Source organism: Tachysurus vachellii, chromosome 21 (genome assembly GCF_030014155.1).
Source record: "Tachysurus vachellii isolate PV-2020 chromosome 21, HZAU_Pvac_v1, whole genome shotgun sequence".
Classification (NCBI taxonomy): domain Eukaryota; kingdom Metazoa; phylum Chordata; class Actinopteri; order Siluriformes; family Bagridae; genus Tachysurus; species Tachysurus vachellii.
Genome location: NC_083480.1, coordinates 4399447 through 4426180, shown reverse-complemented (window position 1 = coordinate 4426180; position 26734 = coordinate 4399447). Strand labels below are relative to the sequence as shown.

Genomic DNA, 26734 nt, shown 5'->3' with positions numbered 1-26734 from the left:
TTACCACCGCGTCTAGCAGCACAAATGAGAGAATGTATTCAGGAAAATGTTAATTACAAGTGATCAAATGAGCTATAATTACACATGTATTCACCAGTTTGAGGAAAGACCACATACAGCATGATGGTAACTGTGATGGTCAGTAGGTCATAAAGTGTAATAATCTTTGGGTCATACTTTGGGTCATAAAGTGCAGGCTGATCTCCAGGAGGCAGATTTGTATTGCTGTAGAGGTTGTTTAGTCCCACTTTAATGCTAGATCACCAGATTTGAGACCAACCCATGATGAAATGAGCTCTGTTTTCATCTAGAAGTCAGACTCCTCCTACACACAGTCCTGCAGTAGGAAATCACATGGAGGTGCAGAGTACTCACATGACAGTGTGAGGATGGATGGGGAGCTCAATGAAGGTAAAGTCGTGTCACTTAAGTATCTTTTGGTGAGAGATTTAGTTGCATTCGGATTGTCTTTTTGGTTCAACCTCATTTTTGTCTGATAATATGCATTGTTACAGTGTTAGAAATGACTTGTGTCTGTTTCTCAAACACTTTCGCTGATCAAAACTCGATTGTTTTATTGTAGCGGATTTAGATTTGTTTGCAAACACGACTAGCTGTTTGCTCGTGATTGTTCCTGTTGGCTTTTACGCATTGCCCACGTGTTGTGTACTGACGGCTATAAACAGTGCACGCGGCGAGCGCGAGACGAACCGTGGCACTTTGTGGACAACGCGCACGCGCAGGCGCCTGTTGTGTAACTCGAGCAGAACAACTTTCTTTTTTTTTATTTTGCGCTCGTGCATAAAAAGCAGTAAATAAATAGAAAATATCATTACTGATTGTTGATATTTGTAGGAAACTCGTTCGTAGCAGACGTTGGAGAGGCGTCTGTGCATGTAGTAACAGTTTTATTGTGTTATGAGATATTTAAACAGAAAAAAGTGCTTGTTTTCTTTAAGAGAATTAGTGAGATCAGACACTGATGGTGTAAGAGTGAGGAGGTCTGGGGTTCAGTCTGTGTTCAGTGGGGTTGAGTCAGAGTCAGGGCTCAGTGCAGGACACTCAAGGTCTTCCGCTCCAACCTTCACACACCATGTCTTCATGGAGCTCTGTTCTTTGTGTACATGTTCAGAGTCATGATGGAACAGTGTTTGGGATAGTCCCCTTAGTTCCAGTGAAGCGAAACTTTAATGTTACATTATACAAAGATATTCAATACAATTGCACACTTCTACTTTAGGCTACAGTTTGGGAAAGAACCATATGTGATGACAGATATATCACATGATATAGTGCACATAACCGGGTACTTTGTTATGATTTAGTGCCAGATTCCTGACTGTTTATCCTTCTGTAAGTGGCTGCACATCCTAAATATGTCAACCCTTTTCATATGTACAAGGCATGTGGTAGCCTAGTGGTTAAGGTGTTGGGCTAACAATCAGCAGGTTGGCCCTAATGAGCAAGGCCCTTAACCCTCAATTGCTCAGTTGTACAAAAAATGAGATAATGTAAGTCGCTCTGGATAAGGGCATCTGCCAAATGCTGTAAATGTAAAAGGTCATGAGAAGCATCCATACCTAATATGTGCTAGAAGTTCACAATGTTTTTTTAATGTGTTCATACATTCTTCATATATAGACAGAAAATTATGTCTATAGAACCTACGGAACTATCCAGCTAGTTCTGGCCAGCTACCAGCAACCAGAGCACAGGTAGAGCCTTACTGCTATGTTATTATCTAAATAATGACTTTTCTGTAGTGTTGTATTAGTAGCATATTTCAGAAACAGTTTGCTTTCTACTACAACTCATGAGCTGGCATAAAGGTGGCCTTCCATCTTGACCAGTTAAAACCTATAATCTTTGGCAGCTACTGATTGGTCAGTCAGTGACTCAGCTATTCTGACATCTAGGGGAAGTTCGTTCCACCACCTCAGGAGCCAGATGAGAAAAGAGTCATGATGTGTACCTCCTTCTTACCCTGATAGATGGAACCATTCGAGCAGTGCTGGTATATCTTAGGGAGCTAGGTTCAGTGTGAGGAGTGATAAGAACTTTGAGGTAACAGGGAGCTGGTGCATTTTTGGCTTTGTAGGCAAGCATCTGTGTTTTAAATCCTATCGCATCACACAACATAAAGGAAAGGCGATGTTTGCTTTTTTTTTGCCTCGGATCACATGTGCTCTACCGTCTTCACCCCATTGGTACCGCTGGCACCAAGTCGATCAATATTTGCATGAAGTTTGTCACTCGTGTCAGTGGAAGTCTCCTGCTCTCAATGAAAATGAACAATCTCGGATGGCTTGGGTCGTTGTACTGTATGTGTGAATGTATCATTAAATGCCGAACAGTTTTAGCCAATCTTCAATTTCACAACCTTACTTCATGTCCAAATTAAAAACTGCAGTAATAAATGTAAAACTCTTTGTCTTGGATATAGATACGATATAATATCTATTTACATATATTTACACATTAACACCTTTCAATCTATATTTTCTTGTCATTTACAGGATCGGTCCCTCCTTATTATAGGGAAGTCCACCAAGCTCTATGTAGTAGGACGGACGAACGGGTATCGATCGATGTCTTCCAAAGACTCCTCAACAGGACTGATCTCTCTGTCTCCGTACACAACCAGGTTTGCTATATAACTCCCTGCTTCTGGGTTTATAAAGGGTCTACGTTGTGGGTTCTGCTTCAACTGAGAGCCATAAATAATATTATTATAGAAAGTTACATGTGCACTTTGTTTTCATTCCAGATAACAGAGCATGTAGATAAAAGAGATGGTTTTCTAAGTAAGGTGTCTCTCTATAAAGCCCTGGCTCTGATAGCGCTTGCTCAACAAGGGAAGCAGCCGAGCCCCAAACTCTTGGAGAACTGCATACAAGGTAAGCACATTTTATCTTAGCAGAACAGGAATCCGAATGCCATTAAAAGGACAACAGTCCCAGTCACCTCCCAGAGCACACTATATGACCTGTCATGTGGCTCACTAGCTTCTTATTAACCTTTAACCAACACGAGTTTCTGCTAGTAATAAAATTTGAGAATCTGTGATGAAACTACAGAGTTTTTTTTTTTTTGTATTTCTAACTAACCTCCCTAAAGTCATATAAATTATTGTATCTGGACTTGTATCTGTATCCTCCCTCCATTCCTACCCTAAAAAACAAGCATATCAGCACTTTCTGTGCTTTTGTTGTTTCCCTGTGTGTTCTCATTCCTTCCTGTCGAATTCTGTGTAACTTTGTTATTCAGTGTGAAGTTAACACTTGGATGATCCCCTACTGAATGCTATTTATAGTTAATGCTTTTTTTCCTGTGATCATTGTCAGAAAAGCTGACTTCCTCCTGGAGTATTTTTTTTTTTTTTTTGAATGCTGTGGGTTTTTTCCTTTGCAGCAACCTCGAGTTAAAGCTCTTTTTTTTTTTAAATATCGTGGTTTGTTGGTGAAACGGTGTTATTTCAGGTGCTGCCCAGTGGTTGTTCTGCTGCATGAAGCGAAGCCAATGTCTCATGTTTCTTTCCATCTTCTACTTGCCAAAGGTTTATCACCACTCATGTCTTGTCATTGTGATACTGTACATTCAGGATTCGCTGCTGACGCTGCTGAAACACATAATTACAACATATATTATTGTAACATGTGAAGGGTGTAAATCATGGGTATGGCTGCACAGAGGTGAAAGGGCAAACGCTAAGTTTGTGCTACAAGTTACTGGCTAGTTATGAAGATGGCTATTGAGTTGGGATCGTTTTGAAAAACTTTGCTTCCTTGTAAATTTGTTGATTTTTTTCCACTCATTACTTGATTAAATTTGATTTTCTTTTTTTATTACATTTTATTAAAAAAAACAAACAAAAAACGAGTCGCGCTTTAATTAAAAAATGTGATGTAATAAAGATAAAGGGCAAATGTTAACCATATATGCTGTTTATGTTGCTTGTAATTGGGATGAAGTAAACATCTGTAGAGTATTTTAACATCAAATCTTTGATTGTGTTGAATTAAAAACCCAAAAATGCAGCGGTCCATCAGACCCACCAACACTGGCTGAGTAACAAATATATGAACAACATACAAGGGTTAAGTTATACACCAAGCTACCACTAATGGGCCCCTGAGCAAGGCCCTTAACTCTCAATTGCTCAGGTGTAAAAAATTATATCAAATGTAAGTAGTGAATGTGGTAGCCTAGTAGTTAAAGTGTTGGACTACTGATTGGAAGGTTAGGAGTTTGTATCCCAGGTCCACCAAGCTGCCACCACTGGGTCCCTGTGTAAGGACTTTAACCCTCATCTGCTCAACTGAATAAAAAAACTAATGTCAAATGCCGTAAATGTAAACATGTTTGAAGAAACAGCTTCTAATTTAACACAGTTAATTAAGAACCATTTCTTTGCCCAACCTTACATAGATCTGACGGCAGGATAAAAGTGTTAATCTTTCCAAGATCTCAAAGAAGATCCCACTTTTCATTCATTTATAGATTTTAGTTACTTTAGTTATATTCTCATATTTTTAGATATTTTCAGGTAAAATATTTTACCTTATCTCTGTTTTCAGAGTTCGACATCAAAAACCTTTGGACGATGTGTTACATTTAACTCTTTTTTTACTAGGACACTAATCTTCTGTTTTGCCAGAGGACTGAAAATCAAATTATGGGACATTTTCAATCAATATAAATAAACAAATGATTTTATCTCCACAGATCTGATATACGAGTCAGAACATGGTTGGCTTTCAGTGTGAGATGTTTTTATCTCTGTTTAGATAAATGTACACAAAACTTGGTGATGGAAGATAACCATATAATTGATGCCCGTAGTAGGTCATGTAAAAACAGAAATAATAAACCACGAGACTTGAGTGTCTACTTTCATATGAGCCGTTAATCCCCACTGTTCCGTCTGACATGCAAAAACATTCAGTGCTGAAAATGGACATAACAAAACAACCACAAATGACATTTTTTGGTGTCGGGTTATGAGTTAAAACATTCCATTGGAAATTGTGTTTGTATACAAGCTCAATATGTATAACGTATATACGTATAAAAGGCTCTGTTTTATACAATTAAAAGTATTGTACAGATCTTATTTTTTAAAAGAGAGCGATGTTTGGGGTGGCACTGAACACGAAGCATTTAGATACTCTGGTCTTTACTAGTCATCTTTAATAGTCATGGTTAACAAATTAACAAATTCCAAAACAAATTAACAAATCCGAAAACAAATTAACAAATCCGAAAACAAATTAACAAATCCGAAAACACATTAACAAATTCCAAAACACATTAACAAATCCCAAAACAAATTAACAAATCCCAAAACAAATTAACAAATCCCTAAACAAATGAACAAATCCGAAAACAAATTAACAAATCCGAAAACACATTATCAAATCAGACAACCCGGAAGCGGTTGGTATAGTTTGTGAATGGAAACTTACCATCATCGGACGAGACACCTTTCATTCACCTGTATATCTTTAATGACAGGTGTCTTGACCAATGATCGGTAAGTTTCCATTCACAAACTATACCTACCACTTCCGGCTTGTCTGAATCGGTGCACGAAACACATTAACAAATCAGAAAACAAATCAGAAAACACATTAACAAATCAGAAAACACATTAACAAATCAGAAAACACAACGACATTTCAGACAACCCGGAAGCGGTTGGTATAGTTTGTGATTGGACAAGACACCTGTCACTCAAGTTATACATGAAGTTCAACAGTCTGCCGCAGGGAAAAGTTGGAATGGATGGATGGAATGGATTACTGTGGATTAATTCTGTTATATTCTTGAACAGAGAACTTTATTTAAACGGAGAACTTTACACATTACACATAAGATTCCATACCTGTATATCTTGAGTGACAGGTGTCTTGTCCAATGATCGGTAAGTTTCCATTCAAAAACGATACACTACCGTTTCCGGGTTGTCTGGCTTGTCGTTGTGTTTTCGGATTTGTTAATTTGTTTTTGGATTTGTTAATGTGTTTTCGGATTTGTTAATGTGTTTTCGGATTTGTTCATTTGTTTTCGGATTTGTTAATGTGTTTTCGGATTTGTTAATGTGTTTTCGGGATTTGTTAATGTGTTTTCGGATTTGTTCATTTGTTTTCGGATTTGTTCATTTGTTTTGCACTTCTCGGCCACCGTACAATGGCCTAAACAAATGACTTTATGTCTAACCCATTGATTGAACCCCTGACCCCTTTTGTGGGTTTAAATACATTTAATTATTTGTCATTTTTTCCTTTTTTCTATGTATATGAATTGAAGTTTCCTTATTTTCTGGTTGCATTATGGATAGTTATAGCATCATGTTATTCACTTTCTATGTTATGTATTTGTTAAATTTGTTTAAGAAGACGTGAATTGCTTGCATTGTATTGAACATAAAAAAAAAAAAAGATTTATGTAGTGGCAGCAGGACTGTTTGCACCGTCTGGGAAAACATTGCGCGATTAAATGTGGGTCAGCCTCATATGTAGCTGTTAGCTGACCAGTGGTAATCTAGCACATACTCAGGTCTATGTTTATGTGACTTCTGTGTAAATATAGCATCTGTTTTGAGGATTTGTCCTCATATTTATTTATGTAGAAAGGCAATTTTATAACTTTCTTTCACCCGTGTATAAGATTAGTCTCTCTGTACTGACAGGATTATTAGCGGAGATTATTAGGATGTTTGTGATGGTTTGAGAAAAGTCTCTGATGGGTGTGCAGGATGGAATTCAAAGCTAAGTTCAAAATTCAAATTATATTAATGTAGTCTTTCTTCTACTTCTGTAAGGAGACGTTTAGAAAAGGTGGCTCATATGTCAGCCCTTTGGCTATAAAAAACTGTTGGTTTTATCTTACTATCTTCAAGAGATTGAAAAAAACGAGTCTTTTTGAAGACACGTGATGGTTATCAATGACCGACGGTACTTTTCTTATCTTGTTTTTCCTTTTTTTGTGACATTTTCAAAGTCTCTGCCTTTCCGTCGGGCTCTGATATCCGAATGTGACCTTTATCACTCGTTAGTTGCTAGAGCACCTACTCATTCCTGACACTCACACGCTGAGCCCCTCTTGTCCGGATACATAAAGAAGGTTCAGGGGGTAAAAAATTAAACGCCTTTTTATTTTTTTTTATTTATTTATTTATTTTTTTTTTTTAAACAGAGTTTCCTAAACCCCAGCTGGGAGACCCAAAGGATTTGCATACCCTGAGAACATCTCCAGCTCAGGAGAACCCTCTTCTCATGTCTCTGTCATTGACCAACCTGCTGAGCAAAGACACCATCAAGGTGGAGCTCATCCCTGAGAAGAAAGGCCTGTTCCTCAAACATGTGGAGTATCAGGTCACCAGTGAGGTAAGAGGAGCTTTTGTGTTTTGTCTTGTAGTGTTTGCACCAGGTTGCACAGATGCACTTTATGTGGCTAGGACTAACTTACTTTAAGTCCTTAGCTCTGTGTTGTTCTATGTATCACCATGGTCCTGGAGGAACGTTGTCTCATTTCACTATGACCTGCGTCAGCTACTGCATATATGGTTGAAATGACAATAAAAGCTTCTTGACCTGACCTGACATGACTTGAAATGGTGCTTTGATAGACAACTATTGCTTAAAGCAGAGCATGTTACCAAACATAGATGAATGGCCAAGGTGACTTAACACAAGTGAATGAAAATAAAACATTCTTTATTTAAAAAAAAAAATCCAGTTGGAAAAACACAAGTTAAACTATAACTATTAATAAAAGTATGAGCTCTTCTTTGCCTAGGAAATGTTTGCTAGATTCCTCAGAGTTATAAAGCGATGACCTTTAGTACCAGTTTATGTATTTATGTATTTATTTATTTATTTTTTCAGAGCTAGAAATGTCATGAAAAATCCATTCAGCACTTGCCAGCTACCTCAGATTTGAACATTTAGACGTTTTAGGAGAAAGTGATCTCGAGCGTACAGACTTTTTTCACGGACGTCATCATGTGGACTTGAATGCCATTCACACTTTGCTAATGAGTGTCATGTGTAGAGAACATCAAGAGAACAAATATGGCAAAGGACTCGTTTTTACAGCCGGGTTTGAATTTATTCCCTCCTCATACACTGTATTGTTTGAGAGTCAGCCATTTTGGAATGTTGTCCAGATTCTCAGTGGATGGTCAAATTATCTGGATAGAGGATAATCACTACATTAATTATTCCTATTGCAACATAAATCCAGTATACAACCAAGGAACCACTGTGCATACTAAAGTACTAGGCCTACTCAGAAGTGAGCTAGTTTGAAGGTTGAGTCTATAGATTCATACATTTGACACGAAGAACATTTAGAAATCTGGAAACCACTGTGGTTCTCTGATGTTGTAGACATTATTTACCTCAAGGTTTAACATGTTGTGCATTCTGAGATGCTTTTCTGCTAAACAACATTGTAAAAAGTGGTTTCTGGAATTGTACCGTAGCCCACAGAGCAGCCGCTCATTGGATTTTTTCTTGTTTTTTCCACTGTTCTGTGTAAACTCCAAAAAAACTGTTGTGGGTGAAAATCACAGGCGATCAGCAGTTACAGAAATACTCACACAAGCCTGTGTGGCACCAGCAGCTGTGCCAAGATCATATTAAAACAGCAATAACAGATATTAAATAAAGCATAGAATACATAAAGATATAGTGTACTGTATACTCAAGCATATCCACTGCTTCTTCTTTTCCTTTAATAGATTAAATACTTTCCTGATAAAATCTAATACTGGAAAAATAATTAGACCTGAACAAACAAGCATATAATTGAGCAGTCTGTTAGTTAAAGCCGATAGATAAAAAAAAAAAAAACAGCATGTACACACAGACGTTGTACAATAGCTCTCTAGAGCGAGCTCTTCACCCAGTGTTGATCAGATTATAATCGGTCGTTGCATCTACTCGCCCTGTCACTGGAGTTCGTCAGCTTTTATTATAGACTAAAGCGCAAAACAACACTGTTCTTTTTGGCATGTAATTTGTGGGCACAGTGATTACAGTGATTATATTTGTAAATGTAGTTTCTCTATCTGTCTGTGTTCACTTTACTCACACTCAAACTCACGCCCTCACTCACTCACATATGCTGCTTACACACTCCCTCGCTACCTTTACACACTCTAATCACACTTTCCACTCACACACATGTGTGACTCCTGACACTTCCTCACTTCACTCATTCCCTGTACACACACACACACACACACACACACACACTTCATCACCATTTGCAGTAGGTAATTTTTCTCATTATGGCACTGCTCAATTGACATCCCAGTACATCCCCAGAAATGACCCATCTCCAATGATGAAGCACCCAGAGGTAACAGAAATTCTCAAACTAAACACTGAACAAAACAGATCTAGAATGCTTTAAAAAAGCATTTAAAGCTAGAAAAGCCTGAGCTCCAACAACCTGCTGAACATCTCAAACCTTGAGGCGAATGGTCTACAAAAGAAGATGACCATGCTGGGATCTACTCCTGTCAGCCAAGAACAAGAATCTGAGACTTTCGTTTGCACAGACTCACCCAAACTGGCCAGGTGAAGACTGGAGAAACACTGGTCTGATGATTCTGTTTTTCTACTGATGGCTCACAGATGGTAGGGTTAGAATTTGGACCAACCTGCCTTGTTTAAGAGGTTTAGACTGGTGGAGGTGATGTAATTGTGTGGGGAAGGTTTTTTATGACACACTTTGTACCAAGCAAGAATGCAGACTATATGAGTATTGTTAATGATCCATGTGGATCATCTTCATGGCTACAATTTACCATCTTCGCATAGAGACTTCCAGTGTGATAAATAATGCACCATGCCACAGAGTAAAAGTCATACTAAACTGGTTTAAGGAACAAGACGATGAGATCACCAGTGATCTCCAGTGGCCTTCACAGTAACCGGCTCTGAATCCAGTAGATCACCTTTTGGATGTGGTAGAACCGAAGATTCACAGCATGAAAGCCCAGACCGACTCAGGTGAAGCAATCATGAATAGTAGATTCTTAAAGGCGTGTGTCCAACACTTGTGTTTCTGTAGGCCATGAAGAAATGAGATACGGTGCTCTCTGGGGAGCTTAAATTAGTGTAGGGCATCACTATTGATAACATGCACATCTGTATGAATAAATCGTGTCTTTGTTATCCCTGCATTTGGGTCGGGTTTTTATCCTCGCCACCCATGACAACACCAGTTGAATCAGAATCACAACATTCTCTGCATGCAAAAACTTACCACGATCTACTGTTTTTTAGCGCTTCAAAATTTCCGTCTATCGGCGTTACAGTGACTTTGATGTCTTCCATGAGCTTTTGCTGCAGAGGTATGCCTACAGAATGGTGCCTGCCCTACCACCCAAAAGAGTGCTTAAAGGAGGTATGATTTTATGCTGTGTATTATATGCTTCTTTGTGTTTTTGGTAATATTTTGGGTAAATTTTACAAATTTATCACAATTAACATTCTGCTCTGTTCACCACAGTATTGAAGTCAATGTCAGAGAAAGAGTTCATCGAAGGACGGCGGCGTGGTTTGGCTAGATTTTTGAACCTTGTTGCAAGACATCCCTTTATCTCCGAGGACGAGCTTGTTAAAGTATTTCTCACGTTTAATGGCTCGGTAGGAAACTTTTCTCACTTTTCTTTATATTAAGCAATACTAAACATAGTGTTGCTACACTATTGCTGTTTGTATATCGTCGCTGTTGTGCGGAATCCTCATATCTCCAAAACCATTACTTTTCAGGAAATTAAAAAAAACGCCGTACCTTATCTGCAGTGCACAGGGTTTAGACTGCGTTGCAGTGGATTGTCTTGCGCTAAATTCCTGTCCTCAGACGAGCACCAGAACTAGCGGGGGTCAAGATTTTTTTTTCTTTGAGCCCAGTGTTTTGAAGACATTTACCTCAGAAGACGTGTTGATTCGTTGCGACTCTTATTAAGGAGAAATATGCCGTGAAGCTCTCCCGCGGAGTGAGGAAGAGGTGGACAGTTGAAGTGTCCAATGGAGTTATGAGATTTGCGCTCAAGCTATTTTCAAGACTTTAGATTGGTTAATAACTTGTAAAAATAACAGACCCACGTGGGGACTGACCAATAGCATCGATATGTGAAAAAATATGAAAATGACCAAATTTGGACATACGAGGTTTCCGCCCGACAGCGACGATATGTATCTACAGTACATATGTGTAGAACAATTAAACTTGTATTGTTTTGGTGTCTAATACATTGGATTTGGAATTAAAACAATCACCCAGCATCTATCTAAATATTAAATCTGTTTAGTCGACTGGTAAGAACAGTAAAGAACTCGAAAAACTAGAGAGATGTTCAAGACCTTTACAGATCTGTTATAACGTTGGTTTTTTGGTTTTTCTGGGGTTCACCAGTTGTTTATATCAACTGATAATAGTGCTAAGATCAGACTAGTACAGTTTTAGGCTCTTTCTATTTATGCTAAAGCTTTTCTGCTGATTAATTCTTCAAATCCTTTTCCTTGAAGTTTTTTATCATCTTCCAGCATGTTTGGTATTGCATCATCAAAGAACTAATTTTTTTTGAGTTTCTTTGGTTTGTCACTTTTTCCAGATGGGATTAGTGTCTTGTTTTATCTCCACTATGATAAATCTCTCAAATCTGGACCACCAGGTTTAAATACAGTCGATATAATTGGGATTAGTATTCAATGTTTTTCTTATTTATTGATTGATTTGATCGATTTGGTGGCATCTAATATTAGCTGAATAAGGAAGAGCGATACTGTTCATACGGTTTATTACTAGACTCGTATACTTATAATATTACTTATAATACTTATAATATTACCACCGTAGGATTGCAGTCCTCTATTCTTGGATTATTTGATACACATGCTATGCGAAATAAAGTAAGCGAATGGAAGCATCTGGCTGCAAAATGACATCCGGACAGTATTAAATAGATCAGACGACTATGGATTTGATAAAAAAACAAAAAACATTAGTCTGATATGTACTTTTCCTATGATAGGAAGAGGAAAACACAGATATTACTGATAAGAAAATCACAGAGTACCATCACTGGTATCCATCACTGTCCAGACTTATCCTGTCCAGATTCGGCTTATAGCTGTGATTGTTCAGCTTTATTAGAGCCTGCTAACACGTTTTTGGTCTTACAGAAAGAGATGTGTGCTAGAAATAACACATTCTACGACTCTATTTTGAGTATGTATTCATGATGAAACACACAAATAAAGAACTAATCAATTTGTGGCAGCTTGGTGGTCCTGGGATTTGAACTCAAAATCAGCTGATCATTAGTCCAAATGACTTGATACTTTCTATTTGATTTTTAGGTATTTGTAAGTCTTTAGTCTGCTCTGATTCTTTATTCACTCTTATATATAATTGTCAGTAAAACACATCAGCGGAATACATGTGTGTACAAGCATTTACAGAATTTGACCACTATACACATCATAATGATATTTAAATGAATTTTCCTATTTATTTATTTGTTTATTGTTTTTTTTTTAATATTTCAGGATATCCAAATAAAGCTGCGGGATGCTTTTAAGAAAATGGGAGACGAGTTTATGACATACAAATACTCGACACAAGCCAAGGTTCCGTTTACGTCTTCTTCTTCTTCTTCTTCTTCAACTCTCACGTTATCCTCTGTATATGATTTTGTACTACACCAGTAATCATCATGCCCTAACATTGCTTGTGTATGACTTTTCTGTAGGAATACCTCCCTTCGGATTTCCAGGCCCTGTTCACTTTGTGCCGAGAGCTGATCAGAAATATCCACAACAGCTTTCTAAGGCTGCGGGACCGAGCAGAGAGAATGGCAGAGCGTTCAAAGGAGAACGCCACAGATCTGCTCATGTTCGGGACGGAGCTAAGGTTACAAAAACACCTGCATGCCAGCTATTATTACCTGATTAAAGTTATATGCTGTAATGAAAGGGATTATTAAATTTTGAATTATAATATCAACTCATTTAATTACTTACATTTTTTAATGGCATATTTTTATAGTTGTGAATGTGTTTAATGGTTATATATTTTATAGACTCGTGCAAGTCAGCAACGTTCCACACAACGACGAGTTCCTCTCAATGCTGAATTAAAGGAGATTAACAGTTTAGCCACATTCTATTTAATCAAATTATTTTTTTTTATAATTATATATATATATGCCACATGTTTTTGAGAGAAAAGGAAATTTGTCTCTTTTAAAAAAGATTAACAAGAATTAAAGGTAGGGTCTCCGTTGTTTGAAAGCCAATGTTGACATTTGAAATCACCAAAACAAACACGCCCCTAACCCAAATGGGTCTCACCCCTGTTTTGATAGCTCCGCCCCACACATACACCAGACAAGTATAACCCAAGTATAACCCAGACAAGTATTATGGCAGAACCTGTTGGGGCAGCTGATCGAGGGGATATTTTTATCAATAACTTTTAAAAACTTTTAAAAAATTTTATCATACGCGGAAGACATTAATTCCCTCCTTCGCTGGAAAGCTGATCCTATATTAACACGTCCTACTTCTTGCCTTATCGTAAGCCTTTCTTCGCTTTCTTTCTTTGTTTTTATCCTCCATGTCAATGTTAAATCCGCTTTCTCCTAATGTCACACATGCGCACTGAACACTCTCTCTGCCCATATTGACAAGACACGCCCCTTTCTGCTCATTGGCTACATGTTTGTTTTGTTTTTGTTTTGTATGGCGGCCCGACGCAGTTTTCTGAAGCATTTCTCAAACAACGCAGACCCCACCTTTAATTTGCATTAGAACAAAACTAGTTTCTTAAATGGTTTATTATAAGTCTGTAATGTTTATATTACATTTTCTACAGTTTTCTTGAAGGGTGACAATTATTCTGGAGTTTTTTCCTCACAATACTCACAATGAGGTAGAAGAGCTGCATGTATGACCTTATTTGTTTTGGATACTTCCCTTTTGTGGCCTATTGCAGATTGTACTTGTTCAGAAAGCAGACATGTTTAAAGGGAAATGTTGCTTTTGTGCCAGGGTGAAGTCCTGGATTATTTTGAGCTGCTTCTTTAAAACATTTCACTTTTAATTCTAAATTACATTATTAGGTAACATTAAACATGCAGCACTGGTTTGCATATTTCAAACTATCTGTTTAACCTTTCTTTGTTATTTGAAGCTCATTTAAATAATACATTATAGCTCTGTTTTGTTTGCATTTGCATTATCCCATGAACATACCATTTTATTTTCTCTGAACTCCTTTCTCTAGTACACTGGGTTGTGATCCCTCACCCGTGCCTGTGCTGGACTCCTCTAAGAGCATGTGGGCTGATTTGAGACTCTCTCTCCGTGGGATTTCCTCTGAATTCTCGATGTTATCAGACAAAGCTGCCCAACAGGTACTGGGTCTTTTAAAGAAAGATTTCATGTAGGACACAGAAGAGATCATTCAGGCACTTAGGTTTTTTTTTTTTACAGGGAAGAAGAGAAGAGGATGATGTGGTAGAAAAAATGAACTTCTTCCTGGATTTGCTGCAGTCGTACAGGGTGAGTGTGGATGAAGTGCTAGCGAGACCTGTTCTGGTTTCATAGTATAACTTAGTAGATTTCACTATTAGCTTGTTTTTGCCTTGTTTTAAAAAATTAGAAAAGCATAATTGCGACTTTATATCTCAGAATTGCGACTTTATATCTGAGAATTGTAACTTTATATTTCAGAATTCTGAATTAATATCTTAGAATTGCGACTTTATATCTCAGAATTGTAACTTTATATTTCAGAATTGCAACTTTATATTTCAGAATTGCGACTTTATATCTTAGAATTGCGACTTTATATCTCAGAATTCTGAATTAATATCTCAGAATTAAGACTTTATATCTCAGAATTGTAACTTTATATTTCAGAATTGCGACTTTATATCTCAGAATTGCGACTTTATATCTCAGAATTGTAACTTTATATTTCAGAATTGCAACTTTATATTTCAGAATTGCGACTTTATATCTTAGAATTGCGACTTTATATCTCAGAATTCTGAATTAATATCTCAGAATTAAGACTTTATATCTCAGAATTGTAACTTTATATTTCAGAATTGCGACTTTATATCTCAGAATTGCGACTTTATATCTCAGAATTGTAACTTTATATTTCAGAATTGCGACTTTATATCTTAGAATTGCGACTTTATATCTCAGAATTCTGAATTAATATCTCAGAATTTCGACTTTATATCTCAGAATTGCGACTTTATATCTCAGAATTGTGACTTTATATCTCAGATTTCTGAATTAATATCTTAGAATTGCGACTTTATATCTCAGAATTGTAACTTTATATTTCAGAATTGCAACTTTATATTTCAGAATTGCGACTTTATATCTCAGAATTGCGACTTTATATCAGAATTGTAACTTTATATTTCAGAATTGCGACTTTATATCTTAGAATTGTGACTTTATATCTCAGAATTCTGAATTAATATCTCAGAATTAAGACTTTATATCTCAGAATTCTGAATTAATGTCTCAGAATTGTGACTTTATATCTCAGAATTGTAACTTTATATTTCAGAATTGCGACTTTATATCTCAGAATTGTAACTTTATTTTTCAGAATTGCGACTTTATATCTTAGAATTGCGACTTTATATCTCAGAATTCTGAATTAATATCTCAGAATTAAGACTTTATATCTCAGAATTGTAACTTTATATTTCAGAATTGCGACTTTATATCTCAGAATTGCGACTTTATATCTCAGAATTGTAACTTTATATTTCAGAATTGCGACTTTATATCTTAGAATTGCGACTTTATATCTCAGAATTCTGAATTAATATCTCAGAATTAAGACTTTATATCTCAGAATTCTGAATTAATGTCTTAGAATTGTGACTTTATATCTCAGAATTGTAACTTTATATTTCAGAATTGCGACTTTATATCTCAGAATTGTAACTTTATTTTTCAGAATTGCGACTTTATATCTTAGAATTGCGACTTTATATCTCAGAATTCTGAATTAATATCTCAGAATTAAGACTTTATATCTCAGAATTGTAACTTTATATTTCAGAATTGCGACTTTATATCTTAGAATTGCGACTTTATATCTCAGAATTCTGAATTAATATCTCAGAATTTCGACTTTATATCTCAGAATTGCGACTTTATATCTCAGAATTGTGACTTTATATCTCAGAATTCTGAATTAATATCTTAGAATTGCGACTTTATATCTCAGAATTGTAACTTTATATTTCAGAATTGCAACTTTATATTTCAGAATTGTGACTATATCTCAGAATTGCGACTTTATATCTCAGAATTGTAACTTTATATTTCAGAATTGCGACTTTATATCTCAGAATTCTGAATTAATATCTCAGAATTTCGACTTTATATCTCAGAATTGCGACTTTATATCTCAGAATTGTGACTTTATATCTCAGAATTGTGACTTTATATCTCAGAATTGCGACTTTATATATTAGAATTGCGACTTTATATCTCAGAATTGTAACTTTATATTTCAGAATTGCGACTTTATATCTTAGAATTGCGACTTTATATCTCAGAATTCTGAATTAATATCTCAGAATTGTAACTTTATATTTCAGAATTGCGACTTTATATCTCAGAATTGTAACTTTATATTTCAGAATTGCGACTTTATATCTTAGAATTGCGACTTTATATCTCAGAATTCTGAATTAATATCTCAGAATTTCGACTTTATATCTCAGAATTGCGACTTTATATCTCAGAATTGTGACTTTATATCTCAGATTTCTGAATTAATATCTTAGAATTGCGACTTTATATCTCAGAATTGTAACTTTATATTTCAGAATTGCAACTTTATATTTCAGAATTGTGACTTTATATCTCAGAATTGCGACTTTATATCTCAGAATTCTGAATTAATATCTTAGAATTGCGACTTTATATCTCAGAATTGCGACTTTATATCTCAGAATTGTAACTTTATATTTCAGAATTGCAACTTTATATTTCAGAATTGCGACTTTATATCTTAGAATTGCAACTTTATATCTCAGAATTCTGAATTAATATCTCAGAATTAAGACTTTATATCTCAGGATTGTAACTTTATATTTCAGAATTGTGACTTTATATCTCAGATTTCTGAATTAATATCTTAGAATTGCGACTTTATATCTCAGAATTGTAACTTTATATTTCAGAATTGCAACTTTATATTTCAGAATTGTGACTTTATATCTCAGAATTGCGACTTTATATCTTAGAATTGCGACTTTATATCTCAGAATTCTGAATTAATATCTCAGAATTGCGACTTTATATCTCAGAATTCTGAATTAATATCTTAGAATTGTGACTTTATATCTCAGAATTGTAACTTTATATTTCAGAATTGCGACTTTATATCTCAGAATTGTAACTTTATTTTTCAGAATTGCGACTTTATATCTTAGAATTGCGACTTTATATCTCAGAATTCTGAATTAATATCTCAGAATTAAGACTTTATATCTCAGAATTGTAACTTTATATTTCAGAATTGTGACTTTATATCTCAGAATTGCGACTTTATATCTTAGAATTGCGACTTTATATCTCAGAATTCTGAATTAATATCTCAGAATTGCGACTTTATATCTCAGAATTCTGAATTAATATCTTAGAATTGTGACTTTATATCTCAGAATTGTAACTTTATATTTCAGAATTGCGACTTTATATCTCAGAATTGTAACTTTATTTTTCAGAATTGCGACTTTATATCTTAGAATTGCGACTTTATATCTCAGAATTCTGAATTAATATCTCAGAATTAAGACTTTATATCTCAGAATTGTAACTTTATATTTCAGAATTGCGACTTTATATCTTAGAATTGCGACTTTATATCTCAGAATTCTGAATTAATATCTCAGAATTTTGACTTTATATCTCAGAATTGCGACTTTATATCTCAGAATTGTGACTTTATATCTCAGAATTCTGAATTAATATCTTAGAATTGCGACTTTATATCTCAGAATTGTAATTTTATATTTCAGAATTGCAACTTTATATCTTAGAATTGTGACTTTATATCTCAGAATTGTGACTTTATATCTCAGAATTGTAACTTTATATTTCAGAATTGCGACTTTATATCTTAGAATTGCGACTTTATATCTCAGAATTCTGAATTAATATCTCAGAATTAAGACTTTATATCTCAGAATTGTAACTTTATATTTCAGAATTGCGACTTTATATCTCAGAATTCTGAATTAATATCTCAGAATTGCGACTTTATATCTCAGAATTGTAACTTTATATTTCAGAATTGTGACTTTATAACTCAGAATTCTGAATTAATATCTCAAAATTGTGACTTTATCTATTTAACATGGGTGTTAAAGGTTCTTTATTCTGAAGTGTTTTTAGGTTTCCAGCAACAGAACTATTTTAGGTTCTATATCAAAACATTTTATTTAAGATTATATGCTGTATGTTATTAAAGATTACTGAGGAATCCTTTTAGAGCCGAGATAAAATGTTAAATGTCGCTTACTGAGCATATTCCACAGGATTTGTGTGAGCGTCATGAGAAGGGTGTTCTGCACGAGCACCAGAAGGCTCTTCAGAAGTACAGCGTGATGAAGAGACAGATGATGAGTGCAACTGTGCAGCCAAAAGAACAGGTGTCTGTGGAGCAGCTGGAGTCCCGCATCATCCAGGTCAGTCTTCTTATAGACACACACATTTATTGTATTTTTATTAAATTACATAATTAAATAATAATTAAATAATTCCTTTTATTATATTAAGGAAAAAACAATGAATGAAGGTAAGTGGTGTTCAGTTCAGACCTTCGGTTTGCCCTCATTGTTTCTGCAAAAAAATTACTCAATGATGAAAAAGAATAAACAGAATTTCATTTATGTTTTTTGTAAATTTGTCAAAATATTAATAATAAAAAAGAACCTTACATTTACACAAATATTCAGACCGTTGCGCTGTCACTTGAAGCTCAGGATCGTCCTTCTGATCTGTCAACAAGTTTGTTGTGCATTTGGAAATTATATTGGTCAATATCTGGAAGCAAAATTCTCAGCTTTTTCAGAAAAAGAATTGTGTCAATACTCAAACTTGCTGAAGGCAACACACCAACGTTCAGAAACTTTGAAGGTCTCTTAGGATACAGTGACTTCTATAGTCCTCTGTAATAGCTTTGGAACTAACAAGAATCAGGCCACTCAGTCAAACTGATCAACTTCAGGAACCTAACAAAGCACCCAAAGCTCCCTCTGATGGAAGTCCAGAAGCCAGGAGCAAGGATAAAGTCCAGGAACATGGAAAACTTGCCAGATTGACAGCCATCTCTGCAGCACTCCATCAATCAGGTCCTTATTGTAGAGTGGCCAGAGTTGCTTCATGTCTGCCAAAAGGCAACTAAAGGACTCCCAGGCCATGAGAAAAAGACACTGTGGCCTGCTAAACCCAGGAATAAACTCTTTGTCCTGAATGTGAAGCAATGTCTCTAAAGGAAACCATGCAGCACTCATTACCTGCCAAATCAATCCATCTCACACTGAAGCCCTGTGGAGGAAGCATCATGTTGTGAAGATGTTTTTTAGCAGCTGGAGCTCAGAGGCCTGTGAGGTTGTAGGAACATATGAATGGATCACAGTACAAACATATCCCTGAGAAAAATCTGTTCAAGGACAGACATGACCTCAGTTTGGTGCAACGGATAGCCTTCCAGCACCACTGTGAATCAAAACAATGCCAAAATGACACCCAGATGGTTTCTGAAAGTGTCCTGAAGCGACCCAGTCACAGCTGAAACATTTGGAGAGAAAATAAAACGATGATGCTCCTGTTCAACCTGACAACACATGAAAGGTTCAGCAGTGGAGAAATGGGAGAAGTTCCTTAATTCCTGATGTTGTCAGCGTACTGATAGATGTGCCATTCTTCATACTTAACAATGCCAAGATGCTGATTATAAAGTCATTTTACAGAAAAACGCCGTTGCAAATAAATGTACATTGAGCATTTTTCAGCAGTGCCTTGGGGGCCTTTACATTAATTACGACCTCATCTCAAACTAAATTAATTTGTCAGCAGCAGCATACAGTTAGAATAGCAGCTTGTTTTGAGGGACATCAGAAATACATTTGATCAGCTGTGTTCCAGGCTTAGGGGGGCGCAGTGGCTTAGTGGTTAGCACGTTCGCCTCACACCTCCAGGGTTGGGGGTTCGATTCCCGTCTCCACCTTGTGTGTGTGGAGTTTGCATGTTCTCCTCGTGCCTCGGGGGTTTCCTCTGGGTACTCCGGTTTCCTCCCCCGGTCCAAAGACATGCATGGTAGGTTGATTGGCATCTCTGGAAAATTGTCTGTAGTGTGTGATTGCGTGAGTGAATGAGAGTGTGTGTGTGTGCCCTGTGATGGGTTGGCACTCCGTCCAGGGTGTATCCTGCCTTGATGCCCGATGACGCCTGAGATAGGTAGAAAATGAATAAGTGAGAGTGTTCCAGGCTTGACATGTTTCAGCAGCATATCCAGCTCTACGACGTCAAACAAAATACCTGACTCTAGCGATTATAAAACTTTCTCAGCCTTTATGTGGGGAAAAAAATAAAAATAAACAAATATTGCACACATCAGTGATTCAGATGTATCAACTCCATAATCCCCCCTTTTCCTCTACAAATCTTGCCAATATATCTTAGAACTGAAATGGAGCTGTACGTCATATGCTTTAAGATTATTTGTCATTAAGTACGGTGAGCAAATTAGTGGAACTTCAGTTCGTCAAATAGCAACAATTAGATTTCAATTTAAGTTGGTAGTCGCTCGAGTTCAAATTTTACAGTATTTGTCATATACACAACCATACACAGCATGAGATGCTTTCTGACTGTCTATCAAAGTAAAAAAAAAATAAAAATATATAGAATTAGCTGTAAAGGGAGGAAAAATATATAAAATATAAATAAATAAATGGATGCGTGGCAGAAATGTATGACTTGCGAATTAAAGTGCAGATGTGTTCAACTGCATGCGACAAAGGTAATATATTAAAATCTCTAAAGATTAAGGTTAAATAGATTTATTCTATCAGCTATTTCTTGATTTAACTCACTTCATTCAGCTGTTGCTTTCATTTTACTGTGACTCATTTACAAAGTTTTGCAGCTCAGGCAGGAAATCACCATGAAACGTTTAGGAAATACCCGACTGCAGGTAAAAGCTTTCAGTGTTTGTAATATAGAAGGTGTATGTCAGTGTACATTATAATTTATTTTCAGAATGTATATTTCTTAAAAACTTTATGTAATAAGTAATGGGGTTACTAAGACGCCCTTTTTATGGTTCATTTGGGCCATCTGTTCAAATGGTTTTCATAGTAAATTTCTTTAAATAGAAAGTCATTTCCTCTCTAGAATTCTCGGGGAATTTTGGTATCAACTAGAAAATAAGAAGAAACTGAACCAGAGGAAGTAAAAAGAACCGAATGTTCCTCATCTCCAGATGCTGGCTTGATCATCAGGCCAAATCTTTCTGGCACATGTTAAAAACTACCCACTGCCCTGTGAAGTGATAGATGTGACTGAGAGGCTCTATAACGGTGTAAACACTGATTGACAAGCCCTCGATACATAATCATCATTCAGCACACAATATCTCTCTGTCTTTCTTGCTGCAGCAGGAGAACGCGATTCAAACGATGGAGCTACGAAACTACTTCTCGCTGTTCTGTGTGCATCAGGAAAGCCAGCTGATCTTTGCCTACCTTCCCATCACCTCACACATCCTTGGGGCCTTCGTCAGTTCACAAGTGCAGAGTCACAGAGAGGTGAGAACTCTTGAATACACCAGACAGTGGGAAAATGAGGGAACTGTGAAAAAGCGTGGTAACTTTAAAAAGAGTTTAAAAGATAGTGTTTAAACTCTTTGGAATAAACTTATCCCAAGAATGGGATAATTCACATGACCAGTTAATCCAGCTATCTGGGGATTAAATTATTATTATTTTTTAAATGTTCTTGTGTCACATACAGTATACCATATGCGCCATAGATGAAGGTGCTAATTACAGTCTGTAGTAAGCGTTTTTCCTTCTAATCACCCCGATGTGTTTAGACTATACTTAACTCTGACAGTGAATCTCCTTTTCACCTTTCAGGAAATCAGAATGATTAATTTATCGGTTATAGTCATTATTTAAGAACTAATTTAAACTAAAAACATATCACTTTTTTAATATCAGAACTGGACTCGATTGACATACTTATGGAGAAGTTAAAAAATATAAAGAGATACTTCAACAATGATTCTGAAAAAGCAAAATAAGCATTTCAAAAGATAAGAGCATCATAAGGCCATGAAGGCATACAGTACAGTGTTGCAGTAATAAAGGACGCTTCCTCCTTTCTAGAAGTACTAAATATTTAATGTAGGATTTGCCACCTTTCATAGCTAAGATGAATGAAAGATACTGCTGCAAGCCTTAGTCATCATCTTAGGGCCAGTGGTCTCTACTTCATTCACAACCAGGAAGTTTGACAAGACCCCAGGCCTAAAGGGCATCCAGGCAAAGGGTCTATGTTGCCATTGAAAACAGCTACAGTTATTCCAGTGTTTGGGAATCCACACCCTTCTGAATTAAACCACAATTGGCTGGTTGCACTCTTACTTCTGCAGTCATATAGTAGTTCACCTCACTCTTACACCATCTGTCTGATCTCACTAATGCTCCTGTAGCTGAATGAACACAAATCCACATAGACACTCCAACATCTAGTGGAAAGACCTCACAGAAGACAAGAGTGGACCAACTCCAAATTAATGGCATGCCTTTGGAATAGGATGCTCAACCAGCACATATGGGTGTCATGGTTAGGTGTCCACAAACTTCTGGCCATACACTGTATCATCGGTCCTAACTGGACCAGGCCCTCTCCTTTCTCCAAGCACCTGAAATAATTTCTTAAGATATTTAACAAGAAGAAGAAGCCTTTATTTTTTCATATATACTGTACAGCACAGTTCACAATTCTTTCTTCACATATCCCAACTTTGGAGGTTGTGGTCAGAGCACAGGGTCAGACATGATACAGCACAGAGGGTTAGAGGGCCTTGCTCAAGGGCCCAGCAGTGGCAGCTTGGCAGTGCTGGGGCTCCTCAACCCAGAGCCTTAACCGCTTGAGCCAGAATCACTGTCCCCTTTGAGGACAACTCAACATTTTCTGGACTGTTATTAATTAATTAATTTTCTCAGGTTACACATTTACAGACAAAAGGACTTGCCGTTGACATCACAAAATCATGCAGGGGTGTCTGCTTGAAAGTTACATGTATCTAAGACTCATTCTTTTCTTGACAGAAAATCACTTTGTCGCTAATCTGTAACCATAGAGAACTTCAGATTCTCTACACCATTACACAAAAGCTAAATGTAGCCCATTCCAATGTCCTGTTCAACCTGAGTCTTGAACACGGTTCCAGGCACCAAAAGCCAAACTCAAGGTTACATCCACTTCCTTAAGAATTGTAATTCTTTCATTTCCCATGTGGACTTTAATACCACAACCCTCAGATCTCACAAATATTCCAGCAATAAATAAAACATCCTGAGGCCCATACTTTACTCCTATCTGGAAGGAGGTAGTGGAATTTGGCTCGGAGGAACATTCGGACTATCTGCGTTAGCTCTAAATTAGTTTAACAGAGTACCTTGCTGAGCCGGACGTTCTCATATATGCAGCGTATGTTTAAAAAGAACAGGTTATGAGTGCAATACGCTACATTTGTGTAGGTGTGAGCGCAGATCATCATGTGAACTGTTTGTATGTTAATATGAGAAGAGGAAGTTTCAGTGAGGACAATGAAGAAACTAAGCTAACCAAACAGGAATAATTTGAAAGAGAAGTTTGTTCTGCATTAATGACGAGCTTAAACAAAACTGAACCCGTTTTTAAGCATTGTTTGCTCATTCTTCTCAAGACAAACATCTAGAATAAAGTCTTTTCAGAAGAGAACAGTGAAGCTTATTTTTAAAAGCAAAGGTGAATAAATCTTGAATGATGTTCAACAAACACAAACACAGGTACAGTATCTACATACTGTACTTCTGCACAAATAGTGTGTTTTTCCTCCATTAAGGAGACTTATATATGAGATCCATCTACTTAGAATCAAGCTTTAAGCAGCTTTAATTTACTAATTTGTCAATCTAAATCTTATCAGTGAATAAATTTGACAGAAAGCTCAGTGTGGAATTAATGTGGTGTTCACTTCATAGTTATATGTTTCCAAAACGTTGAATAAAACATTAAGAATTGTGCAGGAAATTTGATGTAACCTCCAAAGAATGTTTTATCTTTCGTTAAGGCTTTTACAGAATCCCAGTCCAGCTCTCGTATGGCGCTTGTCTCATGATCTTGTCTTTTATCTCCATGTAGATGGGCCAGGTTTGGAACAATCTTCAATCTAAGCTGAGTGGACTTTTTGCAGACAGTAACGGATGTCAGTCTCCTCCTCTCACGCCAAAATAGCCTAGATGTTGTGCTTAGAAAAAAAGGAAATGGAAACGCTGGGCTGCCAGATCTGCTTCAAGGCACTGTTCTTTCCTTTGGGTCTCTCTCTCTCTCTCTCTCTCTCTCTCTCTCTCTCTCTCTCTCGTCTGCTCTCTCTTTCTTTCACTCTCTGTTATTTTCTCTGCTTCTCAGTTCCGTGTCTTTATCTTTTATCGTTAGTGCCTCATGCTGAGCTTGACGACAAAATAACACCATCATATTTTGAATAAAATTAATATCTTTGTAAGGTAGCGTAAATAAAAAAAAGGATTTTTTTTAAACATAGTTGTTGGATGCTTGCTATATAGGTCATTATAAGCTAATTTTAAGTAAACCTTTGTACATAATCATACTCTGTATAATACGTTTACAGCCAGAGGATGGCAGTATTGTTGCGAGAGATGATAAACAAAGCAGAGGCACAACTACACTAACTATTTTATTTCATAGTTGCAAAGACTGAGCCCAAAATCTAGAATACTTAAAAGGGCCATTCACATTGTGGTTATCCCTGAGATATTGTCTCTCTAAACCCCACTTTTAACCCCAGGTGGAGGAAAGTTTCACACGTATAATTTAGAATCAGGGTTAGTATGGCTTTTTACCCGGGGTTATGAAACACTGAACTGTAGCTTTCACCACACACTGTGGTGTAAAACAATGAGGTGATCAAATCTTACTTTTTAGATCCTGCGCAACAGGCAACTGAACAGAACCTGCCTCGTATCACACGGAAACCAACACGTAACATCGATTAACACAAACTGCTCTGTAAATAGCATCAGGCAGGAAAACACTGAACATTACAGAAATGCACACCGTAGCGATGAGGAAGTAGGCGAGAACGTCTGTCTGGTTAATTACACGAGAAACTTCAAACGAGTTAAATAGATTAGAAGATTAGAAGATGTGAACGATAACAATACCTGCTCAGGGGCAGAACGGCAGTCCTGCGGTCACACGCTGTATTTATCCAGTCAGGGTTGTTGATATGGCAAATATGCGAATAAGAAGAAGGTTGCAGCAGGGTTTATGTACAGAGTACAGTGTAAAACGTCAGATTATAAAGAGCCAGGATTCATTGTTAATCCCGGTTAAAGTATCCGCTGTGCGAAACCTCAAACATAAGCCAGGATTCTGTTTATCCACAGTTCACAATCACCTGTATGAAAAACCCTACAGTCAACATTAAGGATCTGCATAGAAGAAACTGACGTCTGAAGAATACACCAAAGATTGTTTGATTGTTTTCTTAAAGCATAAAGAAATGCTTAGTGTAGTATGTCTCAGGTGAAAATGTGAAGTAAACTAAAAGAAGCAAATCGATATCAAATGTTTATTAAATTAAAGCAGGGAAATATAGATATTCTATACCAGTAGTTTTACTCGTATGTTATCTAACAGACCGTGCATGTGTGTGTATTATATACTAGTGTGGCCTTTTATCTTGCAGTATCCTGATTCGTTCATAGAAGCCATGATTTATACGGATTTAACATCTTGTAAAAATTCGATAACCAATTTTTTTGTGCATTTCACTTTTGTTTCTTTGATGGTTTTATCACGTGCTGCAGATTCCCCTCTGCTGGCATTATGGGAAAATGACATCTTATTTCTTATTGAACGAATATGCTGGGCACGTGCGTGCACATTTATTCAGCTGCCTCTGTGTTGTTATTAATATATGTACATTTATGCTCATCAGTAATAAAGCAGGAGATTTAAATGATCTGTTATTTTGTATTCGATGTGGTCATATTATACAAAACCATAAGGTATAACTAAAGATAAACAAAATGTGGCAGAATTTCAGCATTTCTAAATAAAGCACAGTAATAATAATAATAATAATAATAATAATAATAATAATATCGTTTCACATTTATATACAATAAAATTAAAAATGTTCATTTTAAAGACGTATTTTTAAAATAAAAATAAAAAATTTTCAAAAATATTTCTTCTATAAAAATTCAAAACAATTTTATTTCACGCGTTAACTCACTTTGCAGAATCAGCAAAATGTTCATAAATTAATAAACAAAGAAGAGGAAAGAAAAAAATTGTATTGTTTGTTCAGTTCTGCTCTAAATAAACCATTTATTTACCATCTAGTCCAGAAG

At 36.3% G+C, this 26734-nt stretch overlaps 1 protein-coding gene across 2 annotated transcripts; it reads left to right on the top strand.

Moving 5' to 3' along the window:
• Positions 1 to 253: 253 nt before the first annotated feature.
• On the top strand, positions 254 to 26340 carry snx8a (sorting nexin 8a). 2 transcript variants are annotated; one of them, XM_060897505.1, is made up of 13 exons: positions 254 to 411; positions 2517 to 2644; positions 2768 to 2897; positions 7198 to 7388; positions 10302 to 10422; positions 10528 to 10664; positions 12573 to 12653; positions 12776 to 12936; positions 14311 to 14440; positions 14520 to 14588; positions 18614 to 18763; positions 21743 to 21889; positions 24498 to 26340. In XM_060897505.1, exons 1-13 carry the CDS (start codon positions 390 to 392, stop codon positions 24588 to 24590), a joined length of 1560 nt encoding a protein of 519 aa, XP_060753488.1. In that variant the 5' UTR covers positions 254 to 389; the 3' UTR covers positions 24591 to 26340. The 2 variants fall into 2 exon arrangements, with proteins under 2 accessions (XP_060753488.1, XP_060753487.1); XM_060897504.1 differs by having other exon boundaries at positions 257 to 411; positions 21740 to 21889.
• Positions 26341 to 26734: the final 394 nt, after the last annotated feature.